This window comes from Monodelphis domestica, chromosome 1, assembly GCF_027887165.1.
Source record: "Monodelphis domestica isolate mMonDom1 chromosome 1, mMonDom1.pri, whole genome shotgun sequence".
NCBI classification, from domain to species: Eukaryota; Metazoa; Chordata; class Mammalia; order Didelphimorphia; family Didelphidae; genus Monodelphis; species Monodelphis domestica.
The window spans coordinates 126,356,650-126,377,150 of record NC_077227.1 but is presented as its reverse complement, the minus strand read 5'-3'; the positions used below and the strand labels follow the sequence as shown (position 1 = coordinate 126,377,150).

The 20,501-nt window shown below is 52.6% G+C and overlaps 1 protein-coding gene across 1 annotated transcript; it reads left to right on the top strand.

The window, feature by feature from the left end:
- The first annotated feature begins 4,162 nt into the window (after nucleotides 1-4,162).
- Nucleotides 4,163-14,295, top strand: ZNF710 (zinc finger protein 710). Its single transcript, XM_056806277.1, has 4 exons — nucleotides 4,163-5,782; nucleotides 8,188-8,379; nucleotides 8,703-8,877; nucleotides 11,019-14,295. Exons 1-4 carry the CDS (start codon nucleotides 4,331-4,333, stop codon nucleotides 11,186-11,188), a joined length of 1,989 nt encoding a protein of 662 aa, XP_056662255.1. The 5' UTR covers nucleotides 4,163-4,330; the 3' UTR covers nucleotides 11,189-14,295.
- The last annotated feature ends 6,206 nt before the right edge of the window (nucleotides 14,296-20,501 follow it).

Here is a 20,501-nt window from a genome sequence, read left to right as displayed (position 1 = left end):
TCCTCTGGATTTTTAGAAAACCAGATCGACTAATCTGTCCTAGTCCTCTCCAGACCAAGCTCTTAGACAGCACAACTTTGGCAGTCATTTCCCAGGTGTGGCTGCTCAGTAGGAAGCCCTCTGATCCCACGGCATAAAACTCATTCTGAAAGTCCCTCCTAGCTGAGGGTTATGCACACGGGTCCCCATCTGTTGGGGGCTTGCCTTCTTTTTTCCTTCTTTTCCTTCCTCCATCTCTCCCTCTGAGGGACAGACTGACTTTCCTTAAAAGGATGACCTCATGCATTCGTGCTCCATGACAATAGGGAGAAGGAAAATGGGTCCTTTGTAACTTCCTCTAGGCGCTCTCATCTTGGTCCCAACATGAAATTGCCTTTTCTTTCTGTAGTAATGCATCTCCTCCCCACTGCCATCCTCTCTTCCCCACCACTTCTACCCCTACAGAATTCACCGAGATTTTGGTCAGTTTTGTTTTTGAAAGCCTATTTATTTCCTTAGGCCCACCACATCCTCCTTCTGACTTTCTGGATTTTCCCTTCCAAGCATCCACTCCTCAGAGGTCCCTATGGGAGGAAATGCTTCAGGAAGTTGCTAAGAGAGGGGAAGAAGCTGCAGTCTTGGTGCAGCTCCTCCCTTTAGCTGACCCTGACTTTGTGTGAGGGACTGAAAAATTCCATGGGTTATTTGCTTAGACTCATCTTCAGGCTTCCTAAGGGGCATTTCTGTAGGGGAACACCCCCCTACAGAGTCGAGCTGGCTTCTCTCTAAGAGGCTGTCAGAGACTCTTTGGCTTCCTTTTCTTCCCCTTCCACCAGACTTGTGATTTTACTCATCGAGGGGATTCCCTGCTCCACCGTAGTCCATAGGAACAGGAACGGACAAACACTCCCCATTTAGACGGTGGGCCCCTTGAGGCTGGGGTCGGTGTCCTACACATCTTTTTGGAACCCTTCGGAGGGCCCAACCCACGGCTCCCTCTTTCTCTGATTCTGCGTATAGATGGTAGAGAGTTCTTAGAGTGGCTTTATTAGAACACTGCCCGAGTTCTCTCCGAAGCCTTGCCCTTGGGTTCTGGCATTGCTTGGCCCTCAGAAGGGGTATGGGTTTCATTCAGAGAAAGCTGCTTTGCTAAGATCGGAAGAACACTTATGTGAGAGGGGAAACTAAGGGATAATAATAGTAATAGCTGTTGGGCCATTTGAAGGTTTGCAGAAGGCTTGCAAACATGTGAATTCTCATTTGATCCACACACCCGTGAATAACTGCTTTAAGGTCTATCAATCGTCTCATTTGATCCACAGAACAAACCCAAGGGGTAGCACTTATTGTTCTCCTAGTTTACACATGGGAAAACTGAGGCAAAGGGAGAGAAAATGACTTAAATCTGTGGGGTAAAGCTAGTAAGCGTCTTAAGTTGGGATTTGAACCCAGGTCTTCCTTATTTCAAATCCATTCATCTTGTCTTCTCTGCCACCTGCCTACACCAGAACCCCGTAGGAATGAGTGGATAGGCCTGTCTGTTGTCTCGCTCAGTGATTCCAAATCCGATTTAGATACAACTCTTCCCTGGAGGAACCTTGAATCCTGGAGTTTTACAGACTTAGTTCCATCTGGATCTCCGACTCTTCTTCTGGAGGACCCTTTTGAAACTATTGTTTCATGTTCAGCATTGGTTTCAAGGAAGCTAAATGTCTCCCTTGCTTATTTTTAGCTAAAATGCAGGAAGTGGAAGCTCTGCAGTGTTGGAGTGGGGGAGGGAAGTCATGGAATCTGTGTGTGTTTCCTAAATAAGCACCACTCTTGTTAAGAAATAAACCGTCCCCCATGCCAGCATGGCACTGACCCAGAGCTGAAACTCCCAGGCTCCCAGCCTCAGGGGCAGCAAGGGAGACACGGGCCATGCCTGTTGTCAGAATCGACCCATCTGCCAGCCAGGGGGGACCTCTCGGGCCATCTGACCCTCCCCACAGCTGGGGCAGACCCCGCAGCCAGCTGCCTCACTTGTCCCTGGCCTGGGGGAAAGAGGTAGCAGGATGTTGTGGTGGCAGGGAAGGGACCCCGGATCACCTCATGGGAAGTCAGGAGCCCCGGGTTCTAGGCTGGCTTCTAGGGCTACACCCTATAGACCTTATGGCCTTTCTCTGGGCCTGAGGGTTTATCTTGGTGAAAGGAGACTCTTCCAGGGATTTGGCACGGTAGTTCTAATGGTGGACTTGGGGCATCCCGGGACAGCCGAAAGGGAGACCTGCCCATTTCTCTGCAGAAAGACTCCATTAAAAACCAAAATTCTCCTCAATGACATTCCCTCCATCCCCCACCACCATGGCAAGCAATCTGATAGAGATTTAAAAAAATAACCATTACCTTCTGACTTTGTATCAATTCTGTGACCGAAGAGCAACAAGGCCGTTGGGGTTAAGTGACTTGCCCAGGGTCATATAGCTAGGAACGGATGTAGATTTTACATGTACAATAATGTAAGACATTTTTCAGCCAAGAAATATCCACTTAAAAAAAACAAGCCAACACTCCCTGGTTTGCTAAAAACCCAGGTGCTTTACCCCTGCTGCCATTTTTATTATCACCACAAGAGCACTTTAGGTCATTTTCCTTGCACCGGGGCTTTAAGATATCAACCAAGCACCCGCCCCCCCCAGGCTCAGACAGCAGGGTCTCGGTTCAAATCTGGCTATAGACCCTTCCTCACTGTGTGATCCTGGGCAAGTCACTTAACCCCAGTGGCCTAGCCCTTCTAAGACAGACCGTAGGAGTTTAAAAAAGAAGAAAGAGCCATGCCCTCCCTCCCTCCCTCCCGAGTCAGTTGTCTGGGGTGTTACGGGGGGGGGGGGGAGCTTTTAGAGCTTCAGGGACCACCTGGGTCCGGCTTGGAGAGCAGTGGAGGCTGGCTTGGGATCATTGGGGTCGTGTCAGAAGGGACCTTGCAGGGGTGCAGAGCCGCAGGGTCCCAACCCGCCGCCTGCCCTGCCTCTCCTTTTTATTCCCTTCCCCATTCTAGCCTGGTTCCAGCCCGAGTCCAGGCAGCGCTGCCCCCAGCCCTCCCTGGGCCGTCTAAGAAAACGGGTGACGGGCCGGCGACGGCGAGACCCCGCCTCACCCAGCCGCCCGCGTGCTCTCGGCTTTCACGTGCCCCTCCGAGCCTCACGCCCTACGGTCGTGGGCGCGAGGGGAGGCCCGGCCGGGCTTGTGGGACCCTCGGGCGAGTTCCTAGCCCGTCTGCTGCCTGGCCGCAGCTGTCGGGGAGCTCACTGCCTGCCCCCCAGGAGCCGGGACAGTAGCTGTGCGCCGCTCCCTGGGAGGTGCCAAATAAATGCAGAGTTCCGTTCTTCCCGTCAAGCGCTCTATCCACGGAGGCTCTTATTACTGCTTTTGGGGGGTCTTTAGCGCCACTCTGTCTTTACACGATCATTGCTATGCTTAGCCGGGCTCCAGGACTGTACGGGAGTGGTGGGGTTTTTTTCTAAGAGAATGCACAAGGGGCAGCTGGGGGTTTGGTGGATAGAACGCCAGGCCTGCCAGCGGGAGGTCTTGGGTTCCGTGTGACCTCAGACACTTCCTAGCTGGGTGACCCTGGGCAAGTCATTTGTCACTTCCTAACTGCAATGGCTTATTCCTTCTGTGAGAACACAGACTGACAATCCAGAAGGTAAGGGTTTAGGGGGGAAGTGAGAGTGTGCATGCAGTCCTGGGTCTTGTGAACTGAACAAGCGCACGGACCGGACACTCCACCCACCGCAGCTATTCGAGTCATTAGGCGCTTACGCAGGAAATCAAAGCTGGCTGAAAGGTGGTAGAAGAGTTGGCTTTGGAGGCTGGAAGATCCAGGTTCAAGTTCTGCCTCTCTCAGCATCCCAGACAACTCCCCAAACTTCAAGTTGTGGGGTTTTTGTCTTTAAACCCTTCCCTCCCATCCTGGAATCAATCCTGGATCTTGGTTCCAAGGCAGAAGAGCCAGCAGGGCCGGGTGGGTCACACATGGGAAGTGGGATGTCTCTGGGACAGCCTGGGACCATTCCTCCACATTTTACAGACAGGGAGACTGAGGCTGTTCCTAGCAGCCTCTGGTCCCGCAGAGAATGAGAGGTTCAGAGTTGTCCAGCATGGGTAGATGCGGTGTGCCCTGTCAGAGGGGCTGTCCGAGAGGGAAATCTGAGGGTTCCCTGGGTGCTGGTGCTGGGTGGGTGCCAGGGCGCTCCCCGAGAGGGAAATCTTTGGGGTGCCCAGGGCGTCTGTGCTGGGCGGATCCCGAGGGCCCTGGGCTCACTCCCGTCTCTCTCCCCACAGAGATGACCACCTAGGCGGCGGCTGAGGGATGGAGCGCTTCATCGACTCAGGGACGCAGACGGAGGCCGTGGTGGTGTTGTCCTTGGCGCAGGCCGCGGTGTTGGGGCTCGTCTCCGAGAATGAGCTCTTTGGTGCTACCATAAGCCCCGAGGCCTTCTACCCAGTGCTGGGCCATGAGCTCTCCGACACGGCGGCCGTGGAGCCCGAGCCCCCGGACAACGACTACCAGCTGGAGTGTGCGGGGGGCGCCCCGGGAGAGCCGCCCGAGGAGGAGGTGCTGGAGGTGGGGGCGGCCTTTGAGAAGCACACCCGGAGGAGGAAGCGCCCCCCGGTGAGGCTGGTGCCCAAAGTCAAGTACGAGGAGATGGAAGACGACGACGAGGAGGACGTGTTCGAGGTGTCCGTCCCCGCCGACGAGAGGCAGGAGGCCCCGGGGGAGCCCCCGGAGGAGGCGGGCTGCGAGGGCCTGGTCCAGAGCAGCTCCGTCAAGATGATCGATCTCAGCTCCTTCGGCAGAAAGTCCCGCCGGCACCTGGCCCGCACGCCGCGGCCTCCGGAGCTGGACGGCACCGCCGCCTATCACGGCCATTTCGCAGACTCCGCCCCGGACGGCTACGCCGAGCCCAACATGGTGCTGACCCGGGCGGCGTCCGAAGCCCTGCAGCAGGAGTGCGGGTTCGAGCCCCACCTGACGTCCCTGAGCGACGCCGAGGCCCCCGCGGCCGAGTCCCCCGAGCCCGTGAAGAGCGACCAGGGCTTCGTGTGGCAGGACCCCGGCGAGTTCGAGGCGGACCCCGCGGGCTCCACCGCCGAGCACCACAAGAAGGCCCAGCTGGACCGGCTGGACATCAACGTCCAGATCGACGACTCGTACCTGGTGGAGGCCGGGGACCGGCAGAAGCGCTGGCAGTGCCGCATGTGCGAGAAGTCGTACACCTCCAAGTACAACCTGGTGACGCACATCCTGGGCCACAACGGCATCAAGCCGCACTCGTGCCCGCACTGCAGCAAGCTCTTCAAGCAGCCCAGCCACCTGCAGACGCACCTGCTCACGCACCAGGGCACGCGGCCGCACAAGTGCGAGGTGTGCCACAAGGCCTTCACGCAGACCAGCCACCTCAAGCGCCACATGCTGCTGCACAGCGACATCAAGCCCTACAGCTGCCACTTCTGCGGCCGGGGCTTCGCCTACCCCAGCGAGCTCAAGGCCCACGAGGTGAAGCACGAGAACGGCCGCTGCCACGTGTGCGTCGAGTGCGGCCTCGACTTCTCCACCCTGACCCAGCTCAAGAGGCACCTGGCCACGCACCAGGGCCCCACGCTCTACCAGTGCCTCGAGTGCAGCAAGTCCTTCCACTACCGCAGCCAGCTGCAGAACCACATGCTCAAGCACCAGAACGTGCGGCCCTTCGTGTGCACCGAGTGCGGCATGGAGTTCAGCCAGATCCACCACCTCAAGCAGCACTCGCTCACCCACAAGGTACGGGGGCCGGCCTCGCTCCCCACCACGGGCCACCCTCCCTCCAGTGTTCCCACACGGGCCACGGAGGGCTCACCCCCCCCCAACGGGCCACAGCTGGCTCACCCCCCCCTCCTGCCCCCCTTCCCCCCAGTGTTCCCACATGGGCAACAGAGGGCTCACCAGAGGACTCCCCCCCCCCCCCCCCCATGTTCCCACATGGGCAACAGAGAGCTCACAGCCCACGCCCCTCCCCCCCAACCTGGCTGCTTTCCTCCCCACTTCCTGACCTTCCTGCTCCCAGAATCCTCTTGGCCCTTGCTGGCAGCCACGGGCCCTGCTGCCTTCCAGTGAGTGTCACCTCATGAAGGAAACCTTAGTGGAAAGGGCACTGATTGGAGCTTGATTCTGGAGAGCTCCAGGCTTGGTCCTGTCCCTAATGCCCCCAAGCCACAAGGACACAGGCCAGTCGTTTCATTCTTTTTTTTTTAAACCCTCACCTTCCCATCTTGGAGTCAATACTGTGTATTGGCTCCAAGGCAGAAGAGTGGTGAGGGCTAGGCAATGGGGGTCAAGTGACTTGCCCAGGGTCACACAGCTGGGAAGTGTCTGAGGTCAGATTTGAACCTAGGACCTCCTGTCTCTAGGCCTGGCTCTCAATCCACTGAGCTACCCAGCTGCCCCCTCGTTTCATTCTTTGAGCCCCTCTTTAAACTGAGGAAGCGGGGCAGCTAGGCGGCTGAGTAGAGAGTGAGCCGGGCCTGGGAGATGCGAGGTCCTGGGAGGGAATCGGGCCTCAGACACATTGAGCTGTGTGACTCTGGACCCCAGTTGCCTAAAGTGGAATGGATACTTACTATAGATAAAAAACAAAACAATCCTTATCTTCCATCTTGGAATCCATTCCAAGTATCTTTTCTGAGGCAGAAGAGCAGTAAGGGCCAGGTTGGGGGTGAAGTGACCAGGGTCACACAGCTAGGAAGCGTCTGAGGCCAGAGTTGAACCGCAGCCCATCTGCCTGTTAGTACTTCTTTTTAAGACAGAAGGTGATCATTTTTTAAAAATAAAATAATCCCCGTAGTAGCTTGCTGTCAGGGCCTTGTGCGGGTCGGCACACTCTGCACGGGTTTGGGTCCGGATCTTGTGTCCCAGATGGGGCAAAGAGGGCCCTCCAGACCCCTCCTCTGCGCGCTGACCCCATAGGGACGGCCCCACATCTAAGAGACCAGCAGGAGAAGGCAGAGGCTCACGTCGGGTAGTCACTTTATGTTTATGCAGTCCCACCGTGTTCTAGGCTACACGTGTGTGTGCGCATGAACGTGCGTGTGTGTACATGCTCCGGGCTCCTGGAGGCAGGACCAGATGGCACCTAGTCATTCCCGTGACAGACGGATGCCGTCCTGCGGGGCGCCGGGCCCCGTCGGGGCTCCCGCGTGTGAGGAGGAGAAGGCTGAGTGTTAGGAAGAGCCCGACAGGGGCTGCCCAAGCCTTTCTGGGACGCTGCGTGTATGCCAGGCCCCAGAGACAGACAGACAGACACACACGCACACACACAGACACGCACACACACACACACACACACACACACACGCACACACACGTGCGCGTGCTGCTCCCTGCCATCCCAGAGAGCCCCTCCTCTCGGGGAAACAGCCCGCGCACAAACAAAGCCAGTGCCGAGCCTCTCCGGAGGCCGTGTCACGGGCAGGGCTGGCACTCACGGTCTCTGCCCTCAGGAAGTTTCCGTTTTAAATTGGACGCGCTAGGGCAGGTAGACCGACACGGGCCTGAGGGCCGCCACCTCCTCGTCCACGTCCCTTCCTCTGGGCCCGTCACCATGGAGGTGTTCAAAGGGACCCGGACGAGGAGCCCTGTGGTCCTGGGAGGCCTCCAGGAGCATCTTTCCGGACGCCTTGGCTCCAGATCCCTTTGATTTCACCCCATGAGGCCCTCCTCCGTGGAGGAGGGGCTTGAGGAGCAGCTGGGTGGCTCAGTGGATAGAGCATCAGGAGGACCCAGGTTCCAACCTGGCCTCGGACACTTCCTAGGGAAGGTCTTAACCCCGATGGCCGAGCCCTAGCCCTTCTATCTTAGATTTGTTACTGATACAGAAAGTAAAGGGTTCAAGGGAAAAAAAACAAGAAGCTTAAATAACAGCAGTTATGGAGGGGCAGCTGGAGGGCCCTGGGTTCCAGCATGGCCCGGGGCAAAGCGGCTCATCCCTGGGGCTGAGCCCTTCGCACTCTTGTGCCTTGGAGCAGATGGTCCCTAGTTCTAAGACACAAGACGAGGGTTTAAAAGCAAAGGGGTGGGGGTGACAAGAGGGCCTCCCAGCATTCCAAGCCCCCGTCGGCCGCCGGATGTCCGTCTCCCCAGCCTCTGCCGGCCCCTCACTCACGCCCGTCCTGTGGCTTGCGTCCTTTCAGGGAGTGAAAGAGTTCAAGTGCGAGGTGTGCGGCCGGGAGTTCACCCTGCAGGCCAACATGAAGCGGCACATGCTCATCCACACCAGCGTGCGGCCCTACCAGTGCCACATCTGCTTCAAGACCTTTGTTCAGAAGCAGACCCTCAAGACCCACATGATCGTGCATTCCCCCGTGAAGCCCTTCAAATGCAAGGTACCGCCGCGGCCCCTGCCCGCCCTGGGCCCGCTCCAGTGGCGTTCCTCTGCTTAGCCTTGGGCACTGAAAGCCGTTTTGTGAGAAGGGCCGGCCCACGCGTGGTTCAGAACCTCTCCCCGTGGGAAAAGCAGCCCTGGGGCGCCCGGCCCAGGAGGGGAGGCCGGGGGGAGGCCGGGCGCAGATGGGGTCTGTGGTTTCACCTCTCCCTTCTGTGGGGGAGGGGGAGCTCGGGGGGTTGCGGGGGAGGAAGCGGGCCTGGCACGGCTGCCCTGGTTTCTGGCCCGGTAGAGGGCCACTCCCAGACTGCCGTTTCCTGACAGGTCTGTGGGAAATCCTTCAACCGCATGTATAACCTGCTGGGCCACATGCACCTCCACGCTGGCAGCAAGCCCTTCAAGTGTCCCTACTGCTCCAGCAAGTTCAACCTGAAGGGCAACCTCAGCCGCCACATGAAGGTCAAGCACGGCGTCATGGACATCAGCCTGGACAGCCAAGGTAGGCTCGAGCCTGGGCACCGCAGGGGGAGCTTCTCTGCCCCAGGGGAGGCGGGCTAAGCGCGGCCCCTGGAGTCTGAGGCACTTAACCTCCCAGGCTCCTCAAAGTGGAGATCAAGAGGAGTAGGATAAAGCCCGGAAAGAGCTTTTTCGTGGGGAAGCCCTCTGGCATGGTGGGCCGTCTATTCTTCAGGCTTCGCAAAGGCCGCAGTCCTTTGTAGAGAAAGAAAAGGGTACCCTGAGGACCCCGGGGGGAAATCCAGATCTTAAGCCTTGGATTTGAGGATTCTAAAGAGAGCGCCTAAGCTGGAATTCTTAAGGAGGGAGGCAGGTCTTGTGTGTACCTCTGGGCCTAGAACAGTGCTGGGCCCCGCAGGGAAAAAGGAGAGATACGGACATGCTCTTCCTTAGTCCTAAGACGGACCCCCTTCAGGGACAAATAGTCCAAGAGGATGGACACGTGCCTTTTTGGGGAGACCCTCTCATTGCGATAGGGGATCAGGAGGGCTGAAGTCATTGGGGAAGGCTTCCTGAAGGAGACAGTATTGAGGGGCCTTGAAGGACAAGATAAGGAGAAGGCACTCGGGGTCAGGGCAACAACACGAGCCATGGAAGGAACAGTGAGATCGTTCTGCATGGAGCAGAGACAATGGGGACTCCGGGTCCATGGCTCTCTGCCTTGGACGGTACGTGGCAGCTTACTCACGGCCGCCATGTTTCTCTCCATCACTCTTGGAGTCAGTCACCAATGATTATGATTCTATGGCAGTTGTGGGGTCCCATGATTTGTAAATCATTGAGCACCCATGGAGCAATGAAGAGAGCCCTGGGTTTGAAGTCCTGGGACCTGGGTTCTAATCCTCACTCACTCCTTGTGTTAGCCTAGCCAAGGCTCCCCTATAAAATAAGAGGTTGGACCAGGAGAAGGCAGGGAGGAAATAAGCATTTGTATAGTGTCTGCTGTGTGCCCGGCGCTTTACGAATATTGTTTCCTTTGATCCTTACAGCCACCTTGCCAAGTAGGGACTCTTACATCCCCATTTTATAGCTGGGGAAACCGAGGCAGACAAGGGTTAAACAGCATGCCCCGGTGGCCCAGCTAGTCCATATCCGAGGCCCGATTTGCGCTCAGGTCTTTTATGCATTGGGCCATCTCGCTTCCTCAGAGGGTCTCCAAGATCCCTTCCAGCTCGTAGGTCCCTGGAAGAATGATGGTTTTTAAAATGATGGACTTCTGCATCTGTGGACAACGCTGAGTTGTGGCAAGGACTGTACCATTTTCCAGAGGCGATCAGCCCATTTGTGAAGCCCCCCACCTTGGGGCAAAGCCAGATGGCTTTGGGGAAGCTACCTAGGGGAGGTCAGGTTTGCCGCTGGAGGGAGCACTTGAAGGCTCTGGAGCATGAGAATGGCTGGGAGCCCAAGCAGGGAGGGCAGGGTGAGTGGAGGCAGCGTGGCTGGAGAGGAGGCTGGGTGAGGAGATGCTTGGAGGCTGACATTTCGGAGGCTTCGGGGGGCTCCCTCGGAAATGGAGTCAGGGATGCCTGTGGGGTCGGTGGTGTTTTGGGTCTAAGCCCAGGCCCAGGCCAGACCTGGGGGGGGGGGCTGGAGGGGGATGGGTCTTGGCCCGGGCCGGGCCAGCAGGGGCAGGATTCCAGCCGCTGGAGAGCTGGGGACTCCTTCAGGAGACACCTAGTGGCTGAGCAGCCTGTGGGAAGCAGCCTGAGACGCCTCAGAGGAGAGCCTCCTTCTGGCCACCTGCAGGATCCAGGCTGGCCCCCAGAGGCGACCTCTTCTGTTGTTGCTGGATGACCAAGAATCCGAGAACTCTTTTGCTCTGTGGTCTCTGCAGATGGTCTCCGGGGAAACACATGGCAACTTTTCTGAACTCTTCCCTTCTGCCTTAGATTTTATATTAGGGCTGGGCTGTTGGGGTTCAGTGACTTGTGCAGGGTCACCCAGCGAGGAAATGTTTGAGGCCAAATTTGACCCCGGGGCCTCCCGTCTCCAGGCCTGGCTCTCCATCCCCGGAGCCACGCGGCAGCCCTGCAACGCCTGCTCCCGGAGGGCATCCCTCCTCCCTTGCAGCTCGTTCACAGTCTAGGCCCGCTGGGGTGACTGCATTTGACCGCTCTTTTCTAGATCCCATGATGGAGCTGGCCGGCGCAGACCACTCGGAGCTGGACGGCCCGCAGGAGATGGAAGACTACGAAGAGAACTCCTTCGACTACAGCGGGGTAGAGAACGGCGCCGACGACAGTGCACTGACTGAGCAGGCCATGAAGGAGATGGCCTATTACAATGTATTATAGCTGTGAGTGGGTGCTGGCTCCCCGAGGCATGTGGGGGAAGGGGGGAGGGAGACGAGGGAAGAGAGGAAAGGAGATTTGGACTTGATGCTGTTGGAGAAGCGAGCCGTTCTGCCCCCTCCCGCCCCCGTAGTTCACCGAGCGTTAGGAAAGAATACCTTAGACCAAATGGACATCCGGCCCTGGGCTTCTGCCGCGAGGGACTCCCGGGCCACCTCCACGAAAGCCGAGACGTGGCACGGAAGGGGCCGAGCTCCGGCCCCCTCCCCGAGGAAGTGCGGGGAGGGGGCGGGAGAAGCCCCCGCAGGGGAGAGGCAGCGCCCCGCCATCTCCGCTCAGGCTATCTTGAAACCCCCAAACACTGGAGGAGGAGATCATCTGAGCCACACGTCGAATCTCTTCTGAACTAGCCGGGCACGGGCGGTCCACCTCGCCCCACGCTGGGCCGCGGCCCTCCCTGCGCCGGGCCTGTTCTCATTTCCCCAAGTGCACTACATGAATAAAGAGTTGAGCCGGCCTCTGGACCGCAGGCCAGACTCCCCAGTGCGGGGAGAGAGGTGGGAGCGATGTCAGAGCCCCGCGGCAGTCCTCCTCGTATTCTACCTCCCGGCTCCTCCCCGGGCCGTCCTGGGGAGCACAGCCCATCCAGGCACATTCGACATGTCGATTTTACCTGCAGGAAAATCAAACTGTAGGAAAGCGGAATGTATTCCTGGCCTTCCGAAGTAACTCCCTCTCCCGTGGGATGCAGCAACCCCTCCTAACCAGCACGGCACTGGCCGCTCGCCACAGACGCCGGGAGACGGGGCTTTCACGTGGCTGGCCGTCGGGGGTCGTGGTTTTGTATTTGTTTGAAAAAAGAGAAAGGCCCTTCGTGGCAGACGGATGCCCTCTGATCTCGAGGCCCCCCCAGTCTCCTGGTGACTCAGACAAAGCGGATTTGCCTTACCAAGCTTGGAAATCACTGACCTGGAGGAGGAGGAGGCGCGGGAACACTGAGGGGAGGAGGGAGCAGGGGCCGTGGTGGGGAAGCTCCTGGGTTGACATGGGAATGGGTGTCCTCAGGGGGGAGGCCAAGGAAGACTTGTTTTGTTTTTTTTGTTTTTTTGTTCGGGGGGTGGGTGGGAAATTTTAAAGTATTTTCTTATTCACATGTCCTAGTTTTGAGGATGGGGCAGGCCAAAGTTGCAGGGCCGCCGGGGGAGAGTGACATATTTAAAAAGGAAAATGAAGCCTGTACAAAATATTGGAGCAAATGTGGGTATTTTGAAAGTAATTTATTTTTTTCTCTATGTGCTGATCTGTTGCATTTTTTTCCCATCCCAATGGAGATTTTTTTCCCCAAAACTTATTCTCATGTACTGTGTGTGTGACTCGTGACACTCAAACTATAAGCAGGCTGTATTGGATCTCAGGGCTCCAATGATGACTGTTGGAGTGTGGTGGACCAAAGACGGAGATTAGCTATCGCTACCTAAAGGGAAACCCAGGGGAGGGGGTCTGGGAAGAGAAGTGCAAGAGAGCCAGGAAGGAAACTGGGCCCTGGGGAAAGGAAGAAGAGATTCACGCCGAACCCCTTCGGGCTCTGGGCCTTCGTGCTAAGGACCTGAGCCTCAGCTCCCGCTTTTCTCACCCCACCGGGCTTCCCTCCTGGACGGACAAGCACGGGGCCGCTGTGGCCCTACCTAGCTGCAGTGTCCGTTCATTGCACACGTGTCGCACACTTGGTGTCCGAGCCCGGCCCCGTGGGCTGCCCCTGCTCATTCCTACCAGCTGCTGTCCTGGCCCTGGCTTCTCCCGCCTGGAGAGAAGACCCTCCATGCTGCCAATGCCATGGAGCTAACGAGTCTGAGAAGGGAAGCCACGGGCGTAGAGCGCCAGTTCGTGTTCTCGGCCTCCCCCGGAGCCCCCGGGGTTTCGAGCTCTTCCTGCGCCATGGAGGAAAGGGGAAGGAGAAAACCCGAACCTCTCACGAGGGGCAGGGAGGGAGGCTTGGGAAAGGGTGGGGGAGCCGCCAACAGAAGGCAGCAGTCCGTGGCGAAGCGTCTGGGGAAGCGAACGGGCCCGAGCCCCGTCCTCCACTGACCGCGAACCTGCCATCAACACCCTGAGTAGTTGGCGCTAGACTTTGCTTTAGGCAGCCGGGTAGCCGCGGGAATAACCACTAGCGGGCATTACCACCTCTGCCAGGAGACGGGCAGCCACGCACAGCCGCGTCTCGTGCCTGTCCCGGGCGGCCCATTAGCTCTCCTTCCCCCGCCGGTTTTCTGCTGTGACTGTTGGGCCCTGCCGAACTCTGCCCTGAATAGAGCCGCCTCCTCCCCCTGGCCGGGGTGACCCAGGTCTCATCACCGGTCCCTAAGCCTGGCATTGTTCCCATTCCACGGTTCACTGGGCTCCCTTGTCCACTTTCTCGCTACCCCCGGGGGGAGGAGAGCCCGCGCACCCCCAGCTCCAAAGTGTCCACTCTCTTTCAGGTGGCAGACACAGAACCTGTGGAAGACTTTGTTCTGCGACGCAGAACGCTATCCTTCCCCACAAACTACCTCTTCCCGTTTTGTCTTTATCCCCTGGTACCAAAAAGAATCCCGTTATCTCCTCCCTCGCCTCAAAGATACGGTGGCCTTGGCTTTAGAACTGGGAAACTGCTGAGAGAACAGGCTTGGGTCCCCTTCCCCAGGGGGACAGGGTGGAGAGCGGCAGAAGCTGCCCGGCCCCCACACGGCCCTCCCCGCCCCACTGCGGCCCCGTCACTCCGACCAGCACTGGCCCCCTCGTCATTGTACTTGAAAGCCACAGTGCTAGTGCCTTTCTTTCCTGCCAATGAGACTGAGAAAGGTGGCGGCACAATTCACAACCTGGGGTGCACTATTGGAACCCCACCCCCTTTTCAAAACACACACACGCACACTCGCAAGGAAAAAGGCATGCAGCCTCTCAGTGACTTTGAAAAACTTCTGTATGAATCGCATTTTAACTTATTTTGATGTGTACACAAAACAACAGTTTAGAAATTCCACTTGTGCAAAGCCCTACTGTGTTTTTTATGTTTTCTGTTTTAAAGAGTTGTTTACTTAGCAATAATTATAAATAAATGAATATTCTTTAGAGATGTGACTGTTGGAGTGTGCTCTCTCTAAGGGGTAACGTCGGACCCTTAGCGTCTGGGCAGGGTGGCTTAGGGATGGCCGAGGGACCCGGCGTCACACGTCGCTCAAGAACCCCACGAGTTGTGGTTTTCTAAGATCATTCACTTAGGTTTTGCATGGTAATCCATGTATGACCCAGATTGAACGTTTGCCAGCTCTGGGATGGAGGGAGGAGAGGGAAATAATTCACACCATATAACGTTGGAAAACTTATTAAAAAATATAAGTAACCCCAAGAGGGGGGCAGCTAGGTGGTTCAGTGCATAGAGAGCCAAGGTTCAAATCTGGCGTCGGATGCTCCCTAATGGGGTGACCCTGGGCAAGTCACCTGATCCCCCACTGCCTAGCCCTTACTGCTTTTCTGACTTGGAACCACAGTATTCTAAAACAGAAAAAGGGTTTAAATAAATAACCCTAAGAGGGGGGCAGCCAGGTGGCTCAATGGATAGGACACCAAGCCTGGGGTCACGAGAATCCCCATTGCCTAGTCCTTGCCATTCCTGCGTTGGAACACCCCCCAGTATCAATTCTAAAGGTTTCTTTTTAAAAAGGCCACCTAATACACGTGTAACCCAATGGAATTACTTGTCCGCTCCTGGAGAGGAGAGGGAAAAAGGGAGGTAATACGAATCATGTAACCATGGAAAAGTATTTTAAAAGTAAAACTATATTAAAAAAGACATCACCAAGTTCAGAGGGAAGCCCCCTTCTCTACAACATGAACTAGCAAAACACTACTTCCAACGTTGTAGGATTAAGTGTGCCGACAGCTGCTGCTCTCTCCGAGACCCACGGGCTTGAATGAGTGGATGCTGGTGCAGCCTGAGCTCGAGGCTGGCTTCCACCATTTTCCCTGGGCAGCTCTGAGCGTGCCACTTGCCCTCATTCCCATCGGTGAAAAAAGAGGACCCCTGTGAGGTCTGCCCCAGCTCCGCATTTTGGTGGGTCGAAAGGGTCATCTGGGTCAATTCTGAGCAAGACCCTTAACCCTTTGGGCCTCTGGGGCTCCGTGCGGACAAAGAGGGCCTCAGATCCCTTCCAGCTCTAGATAGGACGGGACAGCGAGAGCAGGGGGGTGCCGACCCGCAGAAACATCACGGCCGCCGCTCTCTGGGCCAGAACCTTCGAGCCAGGACCGCTCCATCATCCCTGAAGGAATGTGAAGGCGCTTCTCCAGCCCTAGGCTTCGGGAGTCCCTGGCTGGGCTCCAGCTTCTGCTGCCTTGCCAGGGGCTTTGACCATCACAACTATTTGACTGAAAAGGGAAGCAGGGCCAAGACGACAGAAGAGGCTTCTGAGGGTATTTGCTCCAATCCTTTTAGAGACAAAAGTCTCGGGGTCCAAGGAGATTTCTTGCCTCCCCAAATCATCAGGAGTTGGTCCGGAGCCCGTCTATTCTTTCCAAAGCCAGTACTCTTTCCTCCCCATCAGCTCCCTTGGTGCTGGGCACTCAGGAGGACCTGAGTTTAAATCTAGCCTCGGTGACCCTGGATGCATCTCAGCCTCAGTTTCCCCAACTGTAGATGGAGATAATATCGCCTACTTCGCAGGGATGTTGGGAGGATCAGATGAGATACTTTTAAAGTTTAGCACAGTGCTTAATAAAGGCTCATTCCCTTCTCTTAATCATGATTCAAACCAGATCAAGTTTCTTTCCCAAGGGAAGTCTGATTCCTCTGGGATTTGGGGGGTAAAATACGTGGGCATTTTTGTGGTCTGGAACAGGTCTGAAAAAGGTAGGAAATCTGCCAGAGATTACACATGAAGCAGCTACATGGCAGAGTGGTCTGGTGTAAGGCACCAACTGTGTGACCCTGAGCAAGTCCCTCAACCCTGTCTGTTTGTTTCATCATCTGTGAAATAAGCTGGAGAAGGAAATGCCAAACCACTTCCATAACTTTGCCAAGAAAACCTCAAAATGAGGTCCCAAAGAGTCGGCACATCGCACGACTCAAAAATGGCTCAATGTGAAGTTCAAAGGTTATACTTACTGTAGATTTGTTATTTAATTTAAAAAATCCAGCATGGCTAATTTTCTTGTTTAAGTTAATAATAATTATTTTCTGTACATATAATGCAAGAAATATTCCAAAAGGGATTACCTTTTGAGTTAGAAATGGGCCATCCTTTTGTTTTTTCACAAATAATGGAGACATTTAACCTTCATGAATACAGTGACGCAATCATCATTTAGTTTTCTAATGCAGATGCAAAATGCGCTCTGAAAAAATTAAAGCAATTATAATTACTTCTTTAAAAAAGCAAACACAAAATAGTACTATCAGTGTGGCTGGGATAGATGCAAATGTAAATAAAGGAAGATTAACTAGACCCAATTTCAAAATTTATTCATTTGACCAACATATATTGGGGCACTTAGATTTATAGGGACTATTTGCAGTCCAGTCCACAAACAAATACATTTTTGGTAATATTTAATATTATTTCAATTAATAATTCTATATTACATATATAGTAATAAAATAAAAATATTAATATTCCTTGCCATTGCATTTTATTGAAAATATTTTGAGAAGGGGTTCATAGGCTTCAACAGCCAAAGTAGTCCATGACACCAAATAGCTAAGAACCCTTGATTTAGAATGTATTGGCGAGTGTGCAATTAGAAATCCTTTACCCAAAAAACTATGATTCCCAGGAGCCACTGACTTCCTGTCATTACATGCTGATGTAGACAGGAGAATAAATAAGGTGGTCTTCCATGGCTAGCACTCTTCTTCCTGGGTTGGGACATTGGTAGAGCAAGCTGTTTGACTAGGTAGATTAGCCATGGGCACATGGTTTTATTTCATTACCTTTTTATTTTGTTACTTCTAGTGATGATTAATAAATCTTTTTTTAAAAAAATAATATTTTATTTGATCATTTCCAAGCATTATTCATTAGAGACAAAGATCATTTTCTTTTCCTTCCCACCTCCCCATAGCTGACGCGTGATTCCACTGGGTATCACATGTGTTCTTCATTCGAACCCATTGCCATGTTGTTAATATTTGCATTAGAGTGTTCGTTTAGAGTCTCTCCTCTGTCATGTCCCCTCAAACGCTGTAGTCAGGCAGTTGCTTTTCCTCAATGTTTCTACTCCCACAGTTTGTCCTCTGCTTATGGATAGTGTTTTTTCTCCTAGATCCCTGCAGATTGTTCAGGATCACTGCACTGCCACAAATGGAGAAGTCCATTACGTTCGATTATACCACAGTGTATTAGTCTCTGTGTACAATGTTCTCCTGGTTCTGCTCTTCTCGCTCTGCATCACTTCCTGGAGGTCGTTCCAGTCTCCATGGAACTTCTCCACTTTATTATTCCTTTGAGCACAATAGTACTCCATCACCAACATATACCACAGTTTGTTCAGCCATTCCCCAATTGATGGGCATCCCCTCGTTTTCCAGTTTTGGGCCACCACAAAGAGCGCAGCTATGAATATTTTTGTACAAGTCTTTTTCCCCATTATCTCTTTGGGGTACAAACCCAGCAGTGCTATAGCTGGGTCAAAGGGCAGACAGTCTTTTATCGCCCTTTGGGCATAGTTCCAAATTGCCCTCCAGAATGGTTGGATCAATTCACAACTCCACCAGCAATGCATTAATGTCCCAACTTTGCCACATCCCCTCCAGCATTCATTACTTTCCTTTGCTGTCATGCTAGCCAGTCTGCTTGGTGTGAGGTGATACCTCAGAGTTGTTTTGATTTGCATCTCTCTGATTATAAGAGATTTAGAACACTTCTTCATGTGCTTGTTAATAGTTTTGATTTCTTTATCTGAGAACTGCCTATCCATGTCCCTTGCCCATTTATCAGTTGGAGAATGGCTTGATTTTTTGTACAATTGATTTAGCTCTTTATAAATTTGAGTAATTAAACCTTTGTCAGAGGTTTCTATGAAGATTTTTTCCCAATTTGTTGTTTCCCTTCTGATTTTAGTTACATTGGTTTTGTTTCTACAAAAGCTTTTTAATTTGATGTAGTCGAAATTATTTATTTTACATTTTGTGATTCTTTCTATGTCTTGCTTGGTTTTAAAGCCTTTCCCCTCCCAAAGGTCTGACATGTATACTATTCTGTGTTTACCCAATTTACTTATGGTTTCCTTCTTTATGTTTAAGTCACTCACCCATTTTGAATTTATCTTGGTGTAGGGTGTGAGGTGTTGATCTATTCCTAATCTCTCCCACACTGTCTTCCAATTTTCCCAGCAGTTTTTATCGAATAGTGGATTTTTGTCCCAAAAGCTGGGATCTTTGGGTTTATCGTATACTGTCTTGCTGAGGTCTCTTGCCCCCAGTCTATTCCACTGATCCTCCTTTCTGTCTCTTAGCCAGTACCAAATTGTTTTGATGACTGCTGCTTGGTAATATAGTTTGAGGTCTGGGACTGCAAGGCCCCCATCATATGTGTTTTTTTTCATTATTTCCCTGGAGATCCTTGATCCTTTGTTATTCCAAATTAACTTTGTTATGGTTTTTTCTAAATCAGTAAAGAAATTTTTTGGGAATTCAATGGGTATGGCACTAAATAGATAGATAAGTTTGGGTAGGATGGTCATTTTTATTCTATTGGCTCGTCCTATCCATGAGCAGTTAATGTTTTTCCAATTGCTCAAGTCTATTTTTAGTTGTGTGGCGAGTGTTTTGTGGTTGTGTTCATATAGTTCCTGTGTTTGTCTCGGGAGATAGATTCCTAGGTATTTTATTTTGTCTCAGGTGATTTTGAATGGGATTTCTCTTTCTAGTTTTTGCTGCTGAGCTGTGTTGGAGATATATAGAAATGCTGATGACTTATGCGGGTTTATTTTGTATCCTGCAACTTTGCTAAAGTTGTTGATTATTTCAATTAGCTTTTTGGTTGAATCTTGTAAAGATTAAAATTTAGGAATATGGGGAGACTGAGGCAGGTAGAAATTAGTTTCTCTTTGCAAGGAGTATTATATTTTTTAGAGGTTTATTGAAGATTAAGGATTAAAGAAAATACAGGATAAGAGACACGTGTCCAGGCCATAGAGAGGCCTAGACACAACCTCACCTACATTATGAAAAAAAGCCAGGCCTGCCCCAAAACGGAAGTCCAAGTCCGAGAGAGAGAGCCCCTCAAAAGCCTTTGAATCAGCTTAAATCCCTTCTCGATCTCGGCCCAGTTGAGATTACAAGGCATTCTGGGGAAGTGGAGCAAAGGCTCATGGGGATTGTAGTCCTGTATTCGAGTCTATTTTTTACATTTCCCTATGTGATCATTTTTGGAAAAATTAACTTTCCCCCAAAAGGATCATAAAAACATAATCAACTTAAAAGATTACAATAATGTGAGGATAAGAGAAAAAAAAGAATAAAAACAATAATTGCTGAACTCATTGACAAAAAGCCCTTTAGGGGGCAGTCCCCTTTGGCATGAAAATATATATACAAATAAATGTTCAATCAACCACACCCAAAGTTCATTTTGATCTTGTACAGCTTGTGGTCTGGAGGCTTCTTCATGGTGGCTTCTCCAACAGTTCAGTTTCTGGATTCAGAGAGGTAGCATCTTCTTTACCTAAAATTTTTCGGAAAAGGAATTTAAACTTTGCAATTTACAATATTTTTTACATTTCCCCATGGTGTGAGTGATTGAAAGATACAGAATCAGTTAGGGATGCATGGCTGAGGTATGAGGTATATGAATCAATTGGCAAGAGATATATTAAAAAGATATCAGAAAAATCCAAAAGAAAAGAAAAAATTTCTGGATGAAAATATAGACTATCAAAGTCTCATGTGTAAAAATTCCAAGTAAAAAGAAAAATAAATGTATAACAGGTCCTTGAATCAGGGCCCAATCAAAATGATCTAAGCAATGATGCATTTACCCAGTCAGTAGCCAGGACTACAGAAAGGTACCACACTATGAAAGGCAGAAAAGGGGACCAGATTATAGGAGCCAAAGTTTCAGGGATACTTGTCTGTGAGTATCTTCAGAGTGAGTGTGGACACAAGGGAAGCTTATGTCTTAACACATGTTAAACATAGTAACCTCGAGTCTTCACACTAGGTTCAAGACCTTTGTATTGGCCTAGAAGTGCATCAATCCATCCTGGATTGGCCTTTCTTTGGCTCTGTGCAATGGCTCTTGTGTGTATATCTTGTCCTGGAATCAGACAGAATCATTAAGCA